This window comes from Arachis hypogaea, chromosome 8, assembly GCF_003086295.3.
Source record: "Arachis hypogaea cultivar Tifrunner chromosome 8, arahy.Tifrunner.gnm2.J5K5, whole genome shotgun sequence".
Classification (NCBI taxonomy): domain Eukaryota; kingdom Viridiplantae; phylum Streptophyta; class Magnoliopsida; order Fabales; family Fabaceae; genus Arachis; species Arachis hypogaea.
Window position 1 is genome coordinate 47,696,976 of NC_092043.1, and position 15,752 is coordinate 47,712,727.

Below are 15,752 nucleotides of genomic sequence, written 5' to 3' on the forward strand. Positions count from 1 at the left end.
TTAGGACAGTTAATGAGATTACATATTCTAACTTTCAAGATGCTTGCTATTCCTTGGGATTACTGTGTGACGATAGAGAATTCATTACAGCTATTAATGAGGTAGTTGAACTTGCATCTGGTAATCAATTGAGAAAACTATTTGTGACGCTACTGATATCTAATAGCGTTAGTAAACCAGATCGTGTTTGAAATGCAACTTGGACACTATTAACTAATGGAATACTATATAAGAGGAGAAAAACATTGAAAAATCAAAACATTTCATTAGGTCTTTTTTTATATCAAGATGGTATTCTCTTATTACTTTTATTTTTATTAATGATATTAATAGTTTTTATTTCGAAATTACTTACTAAATATTCATAAAACTATCATGTGCTTTTGTTAGGACTAAACATGATTGATGACGAATTAAAAAATTTCTACCTTATTGAGATTGAGAAGATACACAACAACAATGCAAGATCTTTAAGAGATTATCAATCAATACCATATCCTGAGCCATGTGATGTTCGTCTTTTTCAAAATAAGTTAATAGAGGATGAGTTAGCATATAACACAAATAAGTTTATTCATACAAACTTATATACAGAACAAAAGATGACTTGTGAGCAAAGGTTAGTATTCAATGAGATACTTAATGTTGTTATTACAAATTCTGGTGATTTTTACTTTGTTTATGGGAATGATGGGTGTGGTAAGACATTTATTTGGAATGAAATTTTTTCTGCTATTCGGTTTAGAGAAAAAGTAATTTTAAATGTCACATCTAGAGAATTGTGTCTTTACTCCTAGTTGGTAGCAGAACGGCTCATTCTAGATTTTTAATACCCATTATAATTACTGATGAATCTACTTGCAACATCAAGCATGGAAGTTTGAAGGCTGAGGTGCTCATCAAAAGTAGCTTAATAATTTTGGATGAAACTCTAGTGCTCAATAAAATGTGCTTTGAAGCACTTGATCGGACGCTCGGGAATTTTATTTCAGTTATTGATCAACAAAGACACATCAACCATTTGGTGATAAGGTTGTGATTCTAGGAGGTGATTTTAAACACATAATTTCGGTAATTCCAAAAGGAAATAGATATGATATATTGTCATTAGATATTAACTCATCTTATTTGTGGTAATTCTATAATGTTTTGACGCTGCATACGAACATGAGGCTTCTAATGTCTTCGTTGGATAAACATGATGGTAAAATGAACAGATTTCCTAATTAGATACTTGATGTTGGAATTAGAAATATTGGTTCTGCTGTTGGTGATGAGTCAGAAGTTAAAATTTTAGATGATTTACTGATTACAACTACTGATGACTCTCTCTCTCTCTCTCGTTTGGTAGACTTTGCATATCCAAATTTGTTGCAAAACATGTCAGATTATAGGTATTTTCAAAGTAAGGCAATGCTTACATCCATGCTTGAGAATGTCGAGAAGAAAAATGACTTCGTATTGACAATCTTCTCAGAGATGGAAAAGGAGCATCTAAGTTCTAACACAACATATCAAGCTGATGAGAATAAAGATGTACAACAAGAGTGGTTCACACCAGAGTTCATAAATGACATCAAATGTTCCAGATTACCTAACCACAAGTTGACTTTGAAGACAGGAGTCATTATAATGCTACTGCGAAACATAGACCAGACTTTAGGTTTATGCAATGGAACAAGGTTAATAGTTAACGAACTTGGCAACAACGTAATTGGAGCGGCGGTAGTAACCGGTAGAAATATTGGCGACAAAGTGTATATTACAAAAATGAACTTGATCCTTTTAGATTCAGGAATTCCATTTAAGTTCCAATAGAGACAATTTTCCATTAACAATGTGCTTTAACCAACAACAAGAGTCAAGGTCAATCATTATCACGTGTAGGACTTTACTTGCCAAAATTAGTGTTCACCCATGGACAATTTTACATTACTTTGTCAAGAGTTAAGAGTCGCAGTGGCCTCAAAGTTCTAATTTTGGATGAAGACGACAATCCAAAGTCATCAATAATAAATGTTGTGTTCAAAGAAGTTTTTAATAATATTTAGGTAAGAAAAATAATATTTTCATTTTAATAACATATTATGATTACACTTTTGTACAAATATTTACTGTAGATATAACTAAATTATCTATAACCCTACTTTCAGACTTGAAATGAAATGTGTAATAGGAAGCACAACATCATATGCCAATTGCTTTTCTAATGAGGTTAGTAAAATGCTAGGTTGTCGATAAATTTTCATTAGCCTTTTAATATAAAGTTTAGTATAAAATTGACATAGTACTATTACAGTTATATATGTTCTTATTTTTTTAGGTTTCTTTTCTTATGGTTCAAAAATATTATAGATTTTAAACTATTCCATTTGCATTTTATTTTGAGTAAAGATAAAACAGCAAATTCAGTACTTTATTATATAATGATGATGATAGTGTTATACTAAACTCGAGAAATTTATGATTATAAAATATTATTTTCGATTTACTATGTCAAATTAAAATGTAAGACCGTGCATTACACGAGTTTAACACTAGTATATAGTAATAGTTGAAAATAATTTATATCGAGGAGCCTTGAAGGAAGGTTTAAGCAAAATCGTGAAAAGAAAAGCGCAACGCTCACATAACGGAAACTTAAATAGGAAGAAAGTAAAGGTATATGTACATAAGGAGTAAAATATCAAAGGTACAAAATATCAAGTTTCGAGCTCGACCTACGAAACCAATACCGGCTGGAGAATATCATATACATATGCATATATACATTCCCAAAACAACTTAAAAGACATGACACAAACTCCTATTTTTCCATGAAACCCCTAGAAGGAACAAAAGTAAAGCATATACAGAGGAGAAGTCTATACATAACAAAATACAAAAGATAACATCCCGACCTCGCTAGGCGACTCGTGTACGTGAGACCCCATGTTTTGGGCTGAAAAAGATATTTTTGAATGTTTAATTAATTCATTAGTTTTCCAAACCTCTGTAATTACCATTTGAGATTTCTTAACTTGTATTTAGACTGTTGGGGGTGAGCAAGAGTGTACTGGTAGAATAAAAAAGATAGTTTTATATTTAGAGCCGGAGACTTAGGGTTATAGAGTACTATGGGTAGGTTAACTAGAGTGGTTTAGTGAAGTGCTTTGAATTGAATAAAGAGAAGATATCGGAGTGTAAAGGAGATAAAGTTGCATATATATATTTTTAATAATTATAAAACTGATTTTAAAGAAATAATTGTTTCATCTAAGTACTCTTTCTTGAAAGTACGTCCCCAGGAGATGGTGGATGATGATCCCCTTCTTTGTTTCTCCTAGTATTGTAAAATCGCCTCCAGCGAGATGGTGAGAAATTAGGATCTCCTCTTTTGTTGCTCCTGGATATATGAAAACGTACCTGGGTAGACGCAATGATTGTGGTTTCACCCACTTTCTCCAAGTTGGTTAGTATTGAGGCTTCTTGGGTAGATGCAAGGGCGTGGTTCGCCCACTGCTCCGTGTTATGATTGATCTTCCTGGGTAGTAGCAAGGGTGACGGTTTGCCCCACTTGCTCCAGGATGAAAATTATAAATTATTTGCGTCTCATTCCGTTGACCCTGCATCGTAAGTGTCGCCGGACACTTATACCTTTCGGGATGAGCTTTCCCCCATGGATATACATATTGAATGATTATGATTTTTGAGCATGGGGATACGTGCACGCATGGACTGTCCAAGATTAGCTACCGGACATGTTGGGTTTGGCTGGATAATCGACAGATAAGACTCATCAACCATAGGGTAGGCATGCATCATATGCATGTGTATGTTTTGTTTGAGTGTGCATTGTTTTGCTTAACTATATAACTCTGCTTATCTGCTACTTGTTCTACTTGCTGTAATTGTATCTCTATCTGTGCTTTCCTTGTTTAATTTGTATGTCTTTGCAACTGAGAGATTCCTCTTGCTGATGGAGGTGACGTTGAGAGTAGTTCCACCAATGATTAGGAGGTTTGGGTTGACAGAAGGTGAAGAGTTAGATTAGAGCTAGAATCTCCTAGATAGATTACCGATATTATTGGTTTAGAATAAATTTTTAAGCTTGAACTGAGTGTTGGCATTCTATGAATGTCTCTGGCTTTCTCGAAACCTTATATATTATCTTTGTGGGTACTTTTACCATAATGAGAACCCTTGGTTCTCATTCCATACATATATTGTTGTTTTTCATATGTAGGACGTGAAGCGCCTTGCTGAGCGTGCTGGATGATCCTTTCAAAAACGAAGATCTACTTTTGTGGGGTTTTATATTATGTGCTTAGCCTTATGTGTGTTCTCTACTGTTGTATAAAATTCGTATTTGTCTTTCTTCGAGGTTGACCTGGAGAATTAGGACTTGTATCTGCATTTTGGGTTGTATATATATTCTGGCCGGTCTTTGCTTCGCAGGTCGAGTCTAAAACTTGATTATACTTATCCGTTGGAATTCTATGTATATCTGTCTTTTGGTTTTCTGTATAAGCTTTCTGCCTTATCGTTTTTCGTGAGCGATGTCTCTTCGGTTTTGATCTGATCATACCCCCTTTTCTTTCAAGGCTCCTAACTATATTATCCTTGTGCAGTTGTGTGCCTCGTCACCTTTGATTTACGGCCGTAAAGATCTGTGTGGTAGAGTGTTATATTACATCTCATTTATACGGTAAACGAGATACGTGCAAAACAAAATTTGGCTAAACGAGATACGTTCATAATTATCTCGTTTATACTGTAAATGAGATAAATCATGTGATGCAAATTGTTAAATACGCTATAAATTACATATTTTAGTAAATAAAATAATTAAATTATTTACTTAAAAAAGTCCCTAATAATATGTCATGAACTCGTAGTATAGTAGGTGCCAAGTGATAGAATGACATGATAAGTTCCTGCCACATGTTACAAAATACGATAAATTAATGTTACATGTCACATAATGATTGGTCAATGTGTCATACCACGCTAAGATATAACCAACCATTTTGATGATTAAAATATCGTTTTGCTATGTGTGCCTTACGGACATAGATGTTAGACTGTTATGCATATTTTTCGCAGGTCGAAAGTGCCAAAATAAAATACCTAGATTGGTCTAATACCTAAATTATGGAGCGAAATTTACTTCTCTTTGTGAATACCAATTTTATTCGTATTAAAATTCATGCCTTTAATAATGAAAAAGAAGAAGAAACTGAACTTTGTAAAAACTCAAAATGAACAATAAAACAATGACTTGAATGATAGTGAAATTAAATTACCGAAAATAAAAATGTTTAGAAAAGTAAGGATAAGCTAAAATGTAAAGATTGAAAAGGATAAAAGTTGCTGAATTTAAAGGAAACAAAATGACATTACAAAGAAGGTAAATTGCATGAAAAAAAAAGTACAAAAATAGTAAGGAGAATTGAAAGATATAGAAGGAACCCTTCAAGAAAAACAAAAGACTTATTCAAAAAGTTGCTGGATACGAGTGGGTGTTTTGTCTGAAAAGATTCTAACCCTTTCTTTCATCTGCGTCTTGTCAATTTATAGGCCAATACGTCCAATTATCTACTGGCATGTCATTCTTACATTTAGTTTTATTAAATAACTGTTCGCTCCTTAGAGACTGAGACTTTGCCTTCGATTCTCTGATAACCTTTTTTGACCTTGCTGACCTCTTCTTCCAAACTTTTATTGAGCCTGCATTTTCGACTTTTGTATTTATGTCAATCGATTAATAGAAAGCACCTAACCGAGCATGTAATAAACTCCAATCCAAAGATGATTCTAATCTGTAATTGGAAGCTGATCCATAATGTAATATTTTTAGCACCTATCAAAGTTCAATAATTTTTTTGGTTGAAAATATTATTTTTGATATATCAATAGGTTAAATATACCATAAAAAATATTATAATACTATTTATTGCTCTTATGCATTGAAAATGTAATTTTTTTTGCAATAAACAATATTAAAATATTTTCTTTTATAGTATGCTTAATCTAAGCTCTCACGATAGTAAAATCCTTAAATTCATAAATAATAAATATAATAGAATATTAAATTTTAACTTCTAAATTTATAATTTAATTAATAAAAATTGATTTATTTTTGAATATTTTTTATTAAATAAAAAGTTATGTATTTTTTGTTAATTAAATATATTTTAATTATTTATTTATTATAATTTATATCAATAATTTAAAAATAAAATTTAGAAATTAGGATTTAAATATTAGAATTTAAAATTTTTAATTGAAAATATTTAGATTTTTTATTTAAATTAAATAAAAAATTCAACATATTTGTTGTTTTTTATAATTTTTTACATTTTAATAGCAAGTTACTTTTTACATAAGACTGCACTTTTTTTTGGGAATGCAATAGCAGTAATGATAAACAAAAATCTAACTCATTCTTAACTAATATAACTTTCAGACAAAAAAATAATGTGAATAAATCTTTCCATAAATTTTTTGTGCATCTTTTTATTTGTCGTATTGTTTTTGTTTTCATTTCGGTCCTTTTTTAAGAGAGAAAAAAATAAATCAAATGAAAAATAATAAACAAATAAATATTTTTTTTCTGTCAAAATGATTTCTATTTGTTTTTTAACCACACTCTTTCAATTAGTTAGTGTGTGTTTAGATAAGTTTGTTAGACTAAAATTTAAATATATTTGAATTTATAGAATTGATTTTGGATAATAATAAATTTATGATAACATAATTTATATTATTAATTCTATACAAAATTAATTTTAACAGAATAAAATATTATTTAGATAATAGTGGTTTAAATCACATTTAGATAAATAATTATTAAAATAAATATTATATTAAATTATAATATTATCGTTTTAAACATATTTAATTTTTTAAAACTTTTTTAGTACATTTTTATATAGTATTTTTTAGTATTTTTTTTAATACACTATAATTTTTCACTATTATTATTTATGATTATTTTTTGTTTAGTTTACTTTACCTAATAAAATTAATTATTTATATTATGGTTTACAAAAATCTTTTTTTGTACTATTCTATCATTTTTGGGTATATACATAAGAATATTAGTTTTGCTTTTTTTTAATACTTTTTTGCATCATATTCTTTTAGTACTTTTCGTATTCTTGTTTTCAGTACAATTTTAAATTATAATTTTTACTAATTATGATTCTATTATTACTTATAATTAAATTTTTATTTAATTTATTTTTTTAATAATATCAATCATTTATATTTTAAAAGAATTATAATAATAAATAATACACAAAAATTACAATAATAAATTTTATAAAATTAAATCATATTTTTTTATAATATTTTTAGTATTTTTTATTTAATATTATTTTAAATTATAATTTTTTTATTATTTATAATTTTATTATTATTTTATAGTTAATTTTTCATTTGATTTATCTTTTTGAATGGGATTAGTAATTCCTAAGATGAATGGTTATTTGTGCCTTTTTTGTGAAAAAAATAAAGGATAAAATTAATAAAATATATAAAGAACACGATGCATAAACTACAATTACAAATGTGAGCTGACAATGAAAATCATATCTACCTTCTGAAATATAATATCAATCCGGTTATGTAACCAACAAGGATTCTATCAACTCTTGCCTATTTTTGTTTATGACTGTATTTAATAAAGGTGTTTTTCTATATATAATAGAAATATCTTTTTTATGATTATATCTAATGTGTTTTCTTATACATATTAATGCTAATTGTAATTAAAATATAATAATTAATTATTATTGATAATAAATTAACAGATACTATATTAGTACTCTATACTTTTTCAATATACTTCTTCATTTAAGTTGTGTTTGATAATTATCTATAAAGACAAACACAAAGATACATGAATACAAAAAACACAAATTTTATAACATACTAAATATCTAAAATAATTTATGAAATTCACACCTTACATCAATTTAGTTTTTGAGATTTTATTGTATTATTTTCATCTTTCAATTGTGACTTAATAAAACGGAGTGATAAGGTAATAAATAATAATCCAATGGTTCAATGTCTTATAAAATTGTGGTGTTAGGAGTAAAAATCAGACCGTTCGATTTTGAGTATACAAATCGGATTCGTCAATTTGAATTTAAAAAATTAAAAAAAATTGGAGTACACAAATCGGAGGGTCCAGTAATCAATATTTCTAATGAACACGAACATTAAACAAACGGTGAGTTCTATGATGTCTTTGTTATGGTGCCTAAATTGGCTAACTTCCCTTTTAAAGTAAAAAATAAAATATTTAAAGTAAAAAGTAAATCATGTAAAATTTATTAAATATTATTTATTTACCTCTTTTAATAACTTAGGTACAAAGTGATAGATATCATAGCATTCACCTAAACAATAATACAGGTCAGGTTTAAACTTCTCCTTTGTCCAAATGTCTATATACCGTTTATTCAGTTGAGTAGCATTTCCTCAATAAGTTCAACCGCGGGGCGATTAAGGTTTGGACACATTGTAATAATAGAATCTATATCTATAAATACAATGAAATTTACACATTAGAAAAAAAAGGAATACAATTTCACCATTCCGCTTTTTCAAACCTTAGAAAAGGGAAAAAGCACACGATGGTCACAACATCCTAGGTGGACCTTAGACGTGGCACCATTCAACCAAGAAGCAAGAGGCCACTATCAGCATGGAATATACACTTATGCTTTTCTCAAATCTAGACAATTTTGGCAACAAGCACTCATTAAAACCTTTCCATTGAACTATGAACAAATATAAGTACAAAATCAAGGAGGGGGCTAGACTATTGCGCCTCTCTTCCAAGACTCCATTTGCACGATCAAAGCAAAGGGTTTTCATAATCTAACCTAGGGAAACAAAATATGTATATAGTGAAACATTTTGCTTCAAAGACGAGTACCGTTAAGAACTGGCTAGTTGAAACTTGAGGAGCGACTCCATCTTCCCTGTAAATAATCCTCCAATGAGACAGTCGGCTCGGTGCTACTGATAGAAACTGCATCATCCTCCACATCCAATAAAGCAAGGTTAAGGTGGGACTGAATATTGGTTGGAACCGATTCCTCATAAAGTCCATCAGGATCCACTGGTGTGTTAACTTCTTGTTCTGCCCACTTCGTCACTTCTTCATCACCTTGCAGAAGTTTCAATATCTGCAATTAAAAAACACGACTGATATTATTAAAAACATTGAAGTTGCAGAAAATGGAAACAAGTGAATTTGCACAGATAGAACACTTACAAGACTGATTTGAGGTCGCAATCTAGATGCTCGTCTGATGCAGAGAGTAGCAGCCAAAACCATTCTGTTGATCTGGCAATGGTCATATTCACAGCCTAGGTTTCGATCAAGCAAATGGGATAATTTCCCATCTTTCAGAATTCGTGTAGCCTGTGTATTGTCATCAATCACATTGAGATCCAAGAATTAGAATGCATGTCTTTTAGGATGTTGGGTTCTTAATATGTACGCACTTCTTTTGTTTTTACAAATAGTTTTTAATTCATAACACTGGAAAAACAACTTACCCACATAACAAGGCTCTCCTGGCCCTTTGGACATTCATTGTCAATAGGCTTCTTATTCGAGAGAAGCTCAAGGAGTACAACGCCAAATGCATATACATCAATTTTGTCCGTCACTCTACCATGCATAAAATATTCAGGTGCAAGGTATCTGTAAAAAGAAAAGGTGTTCATACATCAAATCAAATTAAAAGTAAAGGCAACCGAGCCAAAGGAGGAACACGAGGGAATGTTACTTACCCAAAAGTTCCAGCCACATCAGTAGAAGCAACATGGGAAGAAGAAGTTCCCCAACTAGCCAGTCCAAAATCTGAGAGCTGAGTACATGGTACACATGGTTTAAGACTTGGATAAATAAAATGAAGATAAAAAAATTTCAAACGGTAATAAGTGCCTAACCTGCGGCTCAAAATCATCTGAAAGGAGGATATTTGAAGATTTTACATCCCTATGGATCACAGCCTGCGGACAGCCGTTGTGCAGATAGTCCAATGCCTCAGCCACACCCACAGCCACCTTAAACCTCTCTTTCCAACCAAATGCATCAGAGTCTTTCTTATTACCTTTGGTAGAAAGCACAAGGTAAAAAAAGACTGATTAGAGAATGTGAAGATCTATGTAATACCTTGCAGAAAACCCAAGATTTTAAGTATTTACCATGAAGGTTTTCTTCTAGGCTTCCCCTTGATAAAAAATTATAAACCAATAGTAGATGATTTCCCTCGAAACAAAATCCAGATAGAGATATTATATTCTTGTGATCCAAAGTTGTAAGTATCTCAATTTCCTGAACAAACTCCTTCACCACATCTACAGATGGTTTCAAAATCTTCACGGCCAATTCCTTGCCATCTGGAAGATGTCCTCTGTATACATAACTACTTCCACCTCTGCCGACCAAATTTTCTGATTAATGACCGAGTTTATAGAAACTTGTCAGAAGACATGTCAAGAAAATCACAAGAACAAAATCAGGGAAAATGAAAGTCAGAGTAAGCAAGCAAACCAGGTGAAAAGCTAGCTGTTGCAGATGCAAGTTGCTGCAAACTATACGATATACACGAAGACAAGTACTTCTCTCGTAAGCCCTCCAACAATTCTAAAGAAACACTACTCAAGTCACCACAAAGGGAGGGAATAGGAAAGGTGGCAGAAGATCCAAATGGCACAATGGCACCACTCTCTCCATCCAGGGCATAACTGGACTGATCATTGTTCTCAGTAGTACTTGCCTGTTTCTGATCTGGGTGGACTACAGCTGAAAAATGCCAACTGGGATGCCGCAAAGGGCGCTGGAAAACAATTGAGCTTTTCAGTGATGACTTAGAGGTATGCTTTCGGGGGTGGAACACGTGGCGAAGAAACGACCAACCAGGTTTCGACTGATTTGAACCCCTCACCACAATTGAATAACAAGGAGAAGGAGCATCATCAACTTTCTGAATCGGTACTAAAGCCAGAGAATTGTCTTTTTCAGGATCCTCTGGCAAACCTTGCATCAGTTCATTGGTTTCAGAACCCTCTTGTGGTGCCAAAACCGCTGCACAACTCTCACAACTCTTCAAGTTCGAACCATAAGCCACCAACGATTTTAGCAACAATAATGGATCTTCATGTAATTTCTCTGCCATTTTAACAATATTATAGTTTGTATCATTCTCAATTTCTTCTTATAATTTTCCTTTTCCTAACAAAGAGAATGATCAATTCTACACCTCACATAGGCAGAAGATGAAGAGAACAATAATAATAAATCAAAATCATCATACTCATAAAGTTGAAAGAAAATTAACCTTGATCAGAGTGTGCTCTAGAAGCTTCTCTGCTGAAAGCAATTTTGCAATTCTTATCAATAGCGAAAACAGAGACACACTTTGGCAATTTCTTTGCACAGTACTTAGCAACCCACACCGACGACCGGATTGTATGCTGCGTCGCCGAAGTTCCGAGAATCACCGTCTCCACCCCAAACGACGTCGCTTCCTGCACCAGAACCTTCTTCGTTGAAGAGCCTCTACACACTTTCAGTTTCAAATCAATCTGCATTGAAACAGCACGAATTCAGTTCCCAAAACATCTCAACAACCGAAACAGTAACTGCTCGTTTCTAATTATTGTTTTTCTTATTATCGTTTTCAGTTTTCTAGGCAACCAAACATGCGAGTGGGAGAAAATGGAACTGAAACAACGGAGAAACGGACCTGCTTTAAATTGCAGAAACCTTCGTATGCAGCGAGAACGGAATTGAAGGTCTTCACGAGAGATAGCAGCGTTGACGTGCCTTCTGCAACGAGATTCCACGTAACGTTACAAAAACGCAAACGAAGTCGAAGCAAAGAGAGAAAAGAGAGTTACCAGTGATGGTGTCGAGCACGTGGAGTGCAATGACGTGGTCGCCGGGCTCCGCCACCTTAACGAGCGCCCACGTCAGCAATTGCCGGCTCCGAGTATCCAATTTCACTCCGACCAGCACTTTCCGTCCACCGTCGACGGTGGAGGAAGCGGCGTTGTCAACACCGATCAACTTCATCGGAAAACAGGTTTCTCTCTAACTAACTAACAATTTCTTGTATCTCTTTTTTCCTTTGCCTTGGAAACTGTGAGAGAAACGAATGATCAAGTAATGACGAAGTGTCTTGGTTAAGAGAAAGGGAGTGGGAAGATGTTACGGTGCATTGCGGGTGTGTATTTGTGGTGCAGTGGTCGGTGAGAACTTATAAGTAAGATATTTGATCTGGACCGTCCGCTTGATTCGACAGGGTTTTGGGTTAATGTGTGTCTGGTGTAGGGAAGTGTGACATTAATCACGTCAATAAATCAATAATGTATGTTATAATGGACGGTGGCTGACGTGTCAAATGCTTAATCACAAAGGCAATGATTATGTATGGCTCTTGCATGGAGTTTTATTGCGGATCATGTCCCCATTCCACAGTAGTGACAGTACCCACAGTACTCTGTAGAGGGTAGAGCCTTTGTACAACCTTCTATCTTAATTTTTTTCTTATGTTGTTAGTATTTATTTATTTTAGGTATAATTATTCTGTTTATCTTTATAATTTTAATTTTGTGAAATTTTTAATTAGATTTTTATATATTTTTTTAATTGGTTTTTTTATCAATTTTTTTAATTAAATTTTTTTTGGTAATAATTGACTTAATTGTATAAAAATTTAATTAAAAAAATTAATATAGAGACTCAAATAAAAGAAAAAAATACAGAAACTTAATTGAAAAAAAATTTAATCTAGAGATCCAATTAAAAAAGATATAAAGACCTAATTAAAATTTTCACAAAACTATAGAGACTAACAGAATAATTAAACTTTTATTTTATCATATACTATTTTTTTTTTTACTTAAAAATATATATTCCTAGTATAAAAAAAGTGAAAATTTAAAATAATTAGGATATTCATTAAGAACATAAAATATTATATTTTATAAAAAAATTCCAATTTTATATAGCAAAAGCCAATGCCAATTTGTAAAATTATTATAAATGTTAGGAAAAATCCAAAGAACACGTATAACATAATTAATAATAATAATATATATTAAGAATGGAAACTTTAAATGATTTTAATATATTTAACATAGTTAAAATATAGTGAGAATATAAAAATTAATTTTTTTTTCTTTAATAAATACTCTTAATTTGTGAACCACATTCTAGATAAATTCAATAATTAGACCCAAAGAATGATTCATTTATTGTGGTTATTTTAATGTTTAAAATTAATGCGACAAATCAATACTTAATTAGACGTTGATATTTATGTATGGCTATCTTAATCTCCCTCTCTCTCTTAATAAAGGCAATCTTAATCCTGAATATAATAGAGAACACCGATTCAAAGTAATAAACAAGATGTACGAAATAAGAATAAGAATTTGGCATTTAATTGGATAAATTATTGTGTTTCCGCAAACTTGTCGTTTAATTAACATTATAATCGAATAAATAATAAATAAATTACACTGTCATTTCCAACCATAAATATTCAAAACATTGATAAATATACCCAAAAAAAAGTTCTTTATATTTGTTTCGTTTGATTTTTATTTTATTTCAACATAAATATTAAATTAAACTTATATCAACGATCTCAATTTTAAAAGTAGATACGAGTTTTTTAAAAAAAATGAGTTCAATCATAAATTTATTAATTTAATACTAAAATTAATTTTTTTTCAAAGACATTAAAATGGTATATTACAAATAAAAAATGAATTACAACTTGTCCCGCTTAGTTATGCATAAAGACTTGGTAAGTAATAAAATTGGGGTTTTTCAAACTAACTTAAAGGAAGAAAAAATAAAACTAACAGGATAAAGAGATTAGAATTAGACAGAATCTCTAATTCATCTTATCTTCCTGCAGCATAAATATAGTGTCTTTCATAGTAAAAATATTCTTTTTCATATGTGAAATTATGTTCATATAAAATATGCCAAATCATATAAGTACATATATACTAATGAAAATTTTTTAAATATATCTAAAATATGGGTGTTCCAAAAATTTTATCCACTAATTTTAATTAATATATTATATATTTTTTAAAATTAAAATTAACGATTAAAATTATTTGAATATTGGTGTTTTAAATCCATTTAAACTTCTTTCGTTGACAATAACATATTGAATTTAAACAAACTTTAAGATGCAATTAAATATAAATTGAAAAAAAAAATTGCTTAATATAAAGAAAGTGACAAACAAAGCTAAAAATTGAATCAAACAACTAAAATAAAAGAAATAGAAAAAAGTAAAATAAATTAATTTCAAATATTAATTTATACTAATATTTTATGATTTTTTTTGTGCCAATGTGGCTGTTAATTCTGTAGAGATTGTGTGATTTTTTATGTTAAAAATTAAAGTATTTTTAAAATTCTTTGACTCTTTATTTGTCATTTTGAGTAGTTATCGGTCTCTTATCCATATTCTAATTTTACTTACTCTTCAAATTTATTTGTCTCTGTTTTATCATACTTTGGTACTCAAATATGGTCCCATATTCTTTTCATCAATTATATTTTCTATATGCTATTTGCATTTAGCTTTGTTCGAGTTAAGATTCATTTTTTACTCTAGTTTAATCATATCAATCAAAAATTGCCTTTTATGTTATTATTAATTATTATGGTCAAAAGAATTATATTGTGTCGAACTTTTGTACTAACAGTATCTATAAAAAATAAATTTCAGTGAACAAAATGAGTTAACTCTAAAAAATATCCAAAATTTTTTAATTCTTTCTTTTAATTTAATCTATTTTAACCATTTCTAATTTCTAAAATAGCTTTTGGTAAAAAGATAGAAACAAAAAGACTGAAACTAAGAGACAAAGACTAAGAGATAGAAATTGAAATAAATCTAAGTATTCTGTTTGGTACAAAGTAGAAGATAGAAATTGAAACAAAAATGAAATTTTAATTTAATTTGTACAAAGGGTAAAATTGAAATTGATTAATTAAAATGAAGGTATTTTAGGTATAAAATATTATTAAAATTTCAGTCTCCATCTTTAAAAACTTTAGTTCGCTGTATCTCCACTTTTTGGAGATACTGAAATACTAAAATTTTAGTACAATCACTGAACCAACAAACATAATACTGAATTCCAATCTTTCAATTTCTGTCTCAATACCTCAAAACAAATGTTAGCTTAACCTTTTATCACTATCACTATCAAAATTGTATAAGTTAATGATTGATTTTTAATTTAAATCATATATCATATTAACTACAATTTCTCAGCAGAAATACTTTTCACAAATGAGGACCGAATATAGATTAGATTTTGCAGGATTTAATTAGATCTAAATTTGATTTTTAATATTTTATTGGGTCTATTTTAAAAATTTAAAGTCAGTTTTAAATTAAATTAAAATAAACTAAATTTAATAAAGTTGATTTGATATATAATTAGTATATATAATTTTGTAATTTATGAATGAAAAATTAATGAAATCTTATCTTTAGAGATTATATTTAATAAATTTTATGTTTAGAAAATAAATTACCCTAAGAATTTAACTTCAATAGACTAAATTTTTTTATATTGTGATCTAATTATATTTGTTCTTTTAGATAATTATTTATATAATAATGTAAATCATGATTTTTTTTTATTTAACATGAAATTGTGTAATTAAACATACGTATAAAATTATTCTATATTAC

At 30.0% G+C, this 15,752-nt stretch overlaps 2 protein-coding genes across 2 annotated transcripts; one reads left to right on the forward strand and one right to left on the reverse strand.

Annotated features, from left to right (window-relative positions):
- Positions 1–1,380: 1,380 nt before the first annotated feature.
- LOC112705456 (uncharacterized) lies at positions 1,381–1,818 on the forward strand. Its single transcript, XM_025756283.1, has one exon. The coding sequence runs from the start codon at positions 1,381–1,383 to the stop codon at positions 1,816–1,818; it is 438 nt and encodes a 145-aa protein (XP_025612068.1).
- Positions 1,819–8,518: 6,700 nt separating this feature from the next.
- Positions 8,519–12,344, reverse strand: LOC112707940 (protein kinase STUNTED). Its single transcript, XM_025759989.3, has 10 exons — positions 11,914–12,344; positions 11,760–11,842; positions 11,352–11,598; positions 10,565–11,182; positions 10,216–10,464; positions 9,958–10,121; positions 9,799–9,875; positions 9,562–9,709; positions 9,275–9,424; positions 8,519–9,185 (listed from the first exon to the last, which is right to left on the reverse strand). Exons 1-10 carry the CDS (start codon positions 12,086–12,088, stop codon positions 8,946–8,948), a joined length of 2,151 nt encoding a protein of 716 aa, XP_025615774.1. The 5' UTR covers positions 12,089–12,344; the 3' UTR covers positions 8,519–8,945.
- Between the last annotated feature and the right edge of the window lie 3,408 nt (positions 12,345–15,752).

Bases quoted from the DNA above. Each gene is read 5' to 3' on its own strand.
- LOC112707940 (XM_025759989.3), bottom strand. From the start codon at position 12,088: ATGAAGTTGATCGGTGTTGACAACGCCGCTTCCTCCACCGTCGACGGT. The intron at 11,843-11,913 runs GTAACTCTCTTT...ATCTCGTTGCAG, and splicing joins CGTGCTCGACACCATCACTG to AAGGCACGTCAACGCTGCTA. The intron at 9,186-9,274 runs GTAAGTGTTCTA...TTTTAATTGCAG, and splicing joins TGCGACCTCAAATCAGTCTT to ATATTGAAACTTCTGCAAGG.
- LOC112705456 (XM_025756283.1), top strand. From the start codon at position 1,381: ATGTCAGATTATAGGTATTTTCAAAGTAAGGCAATGCTTACATCCATG.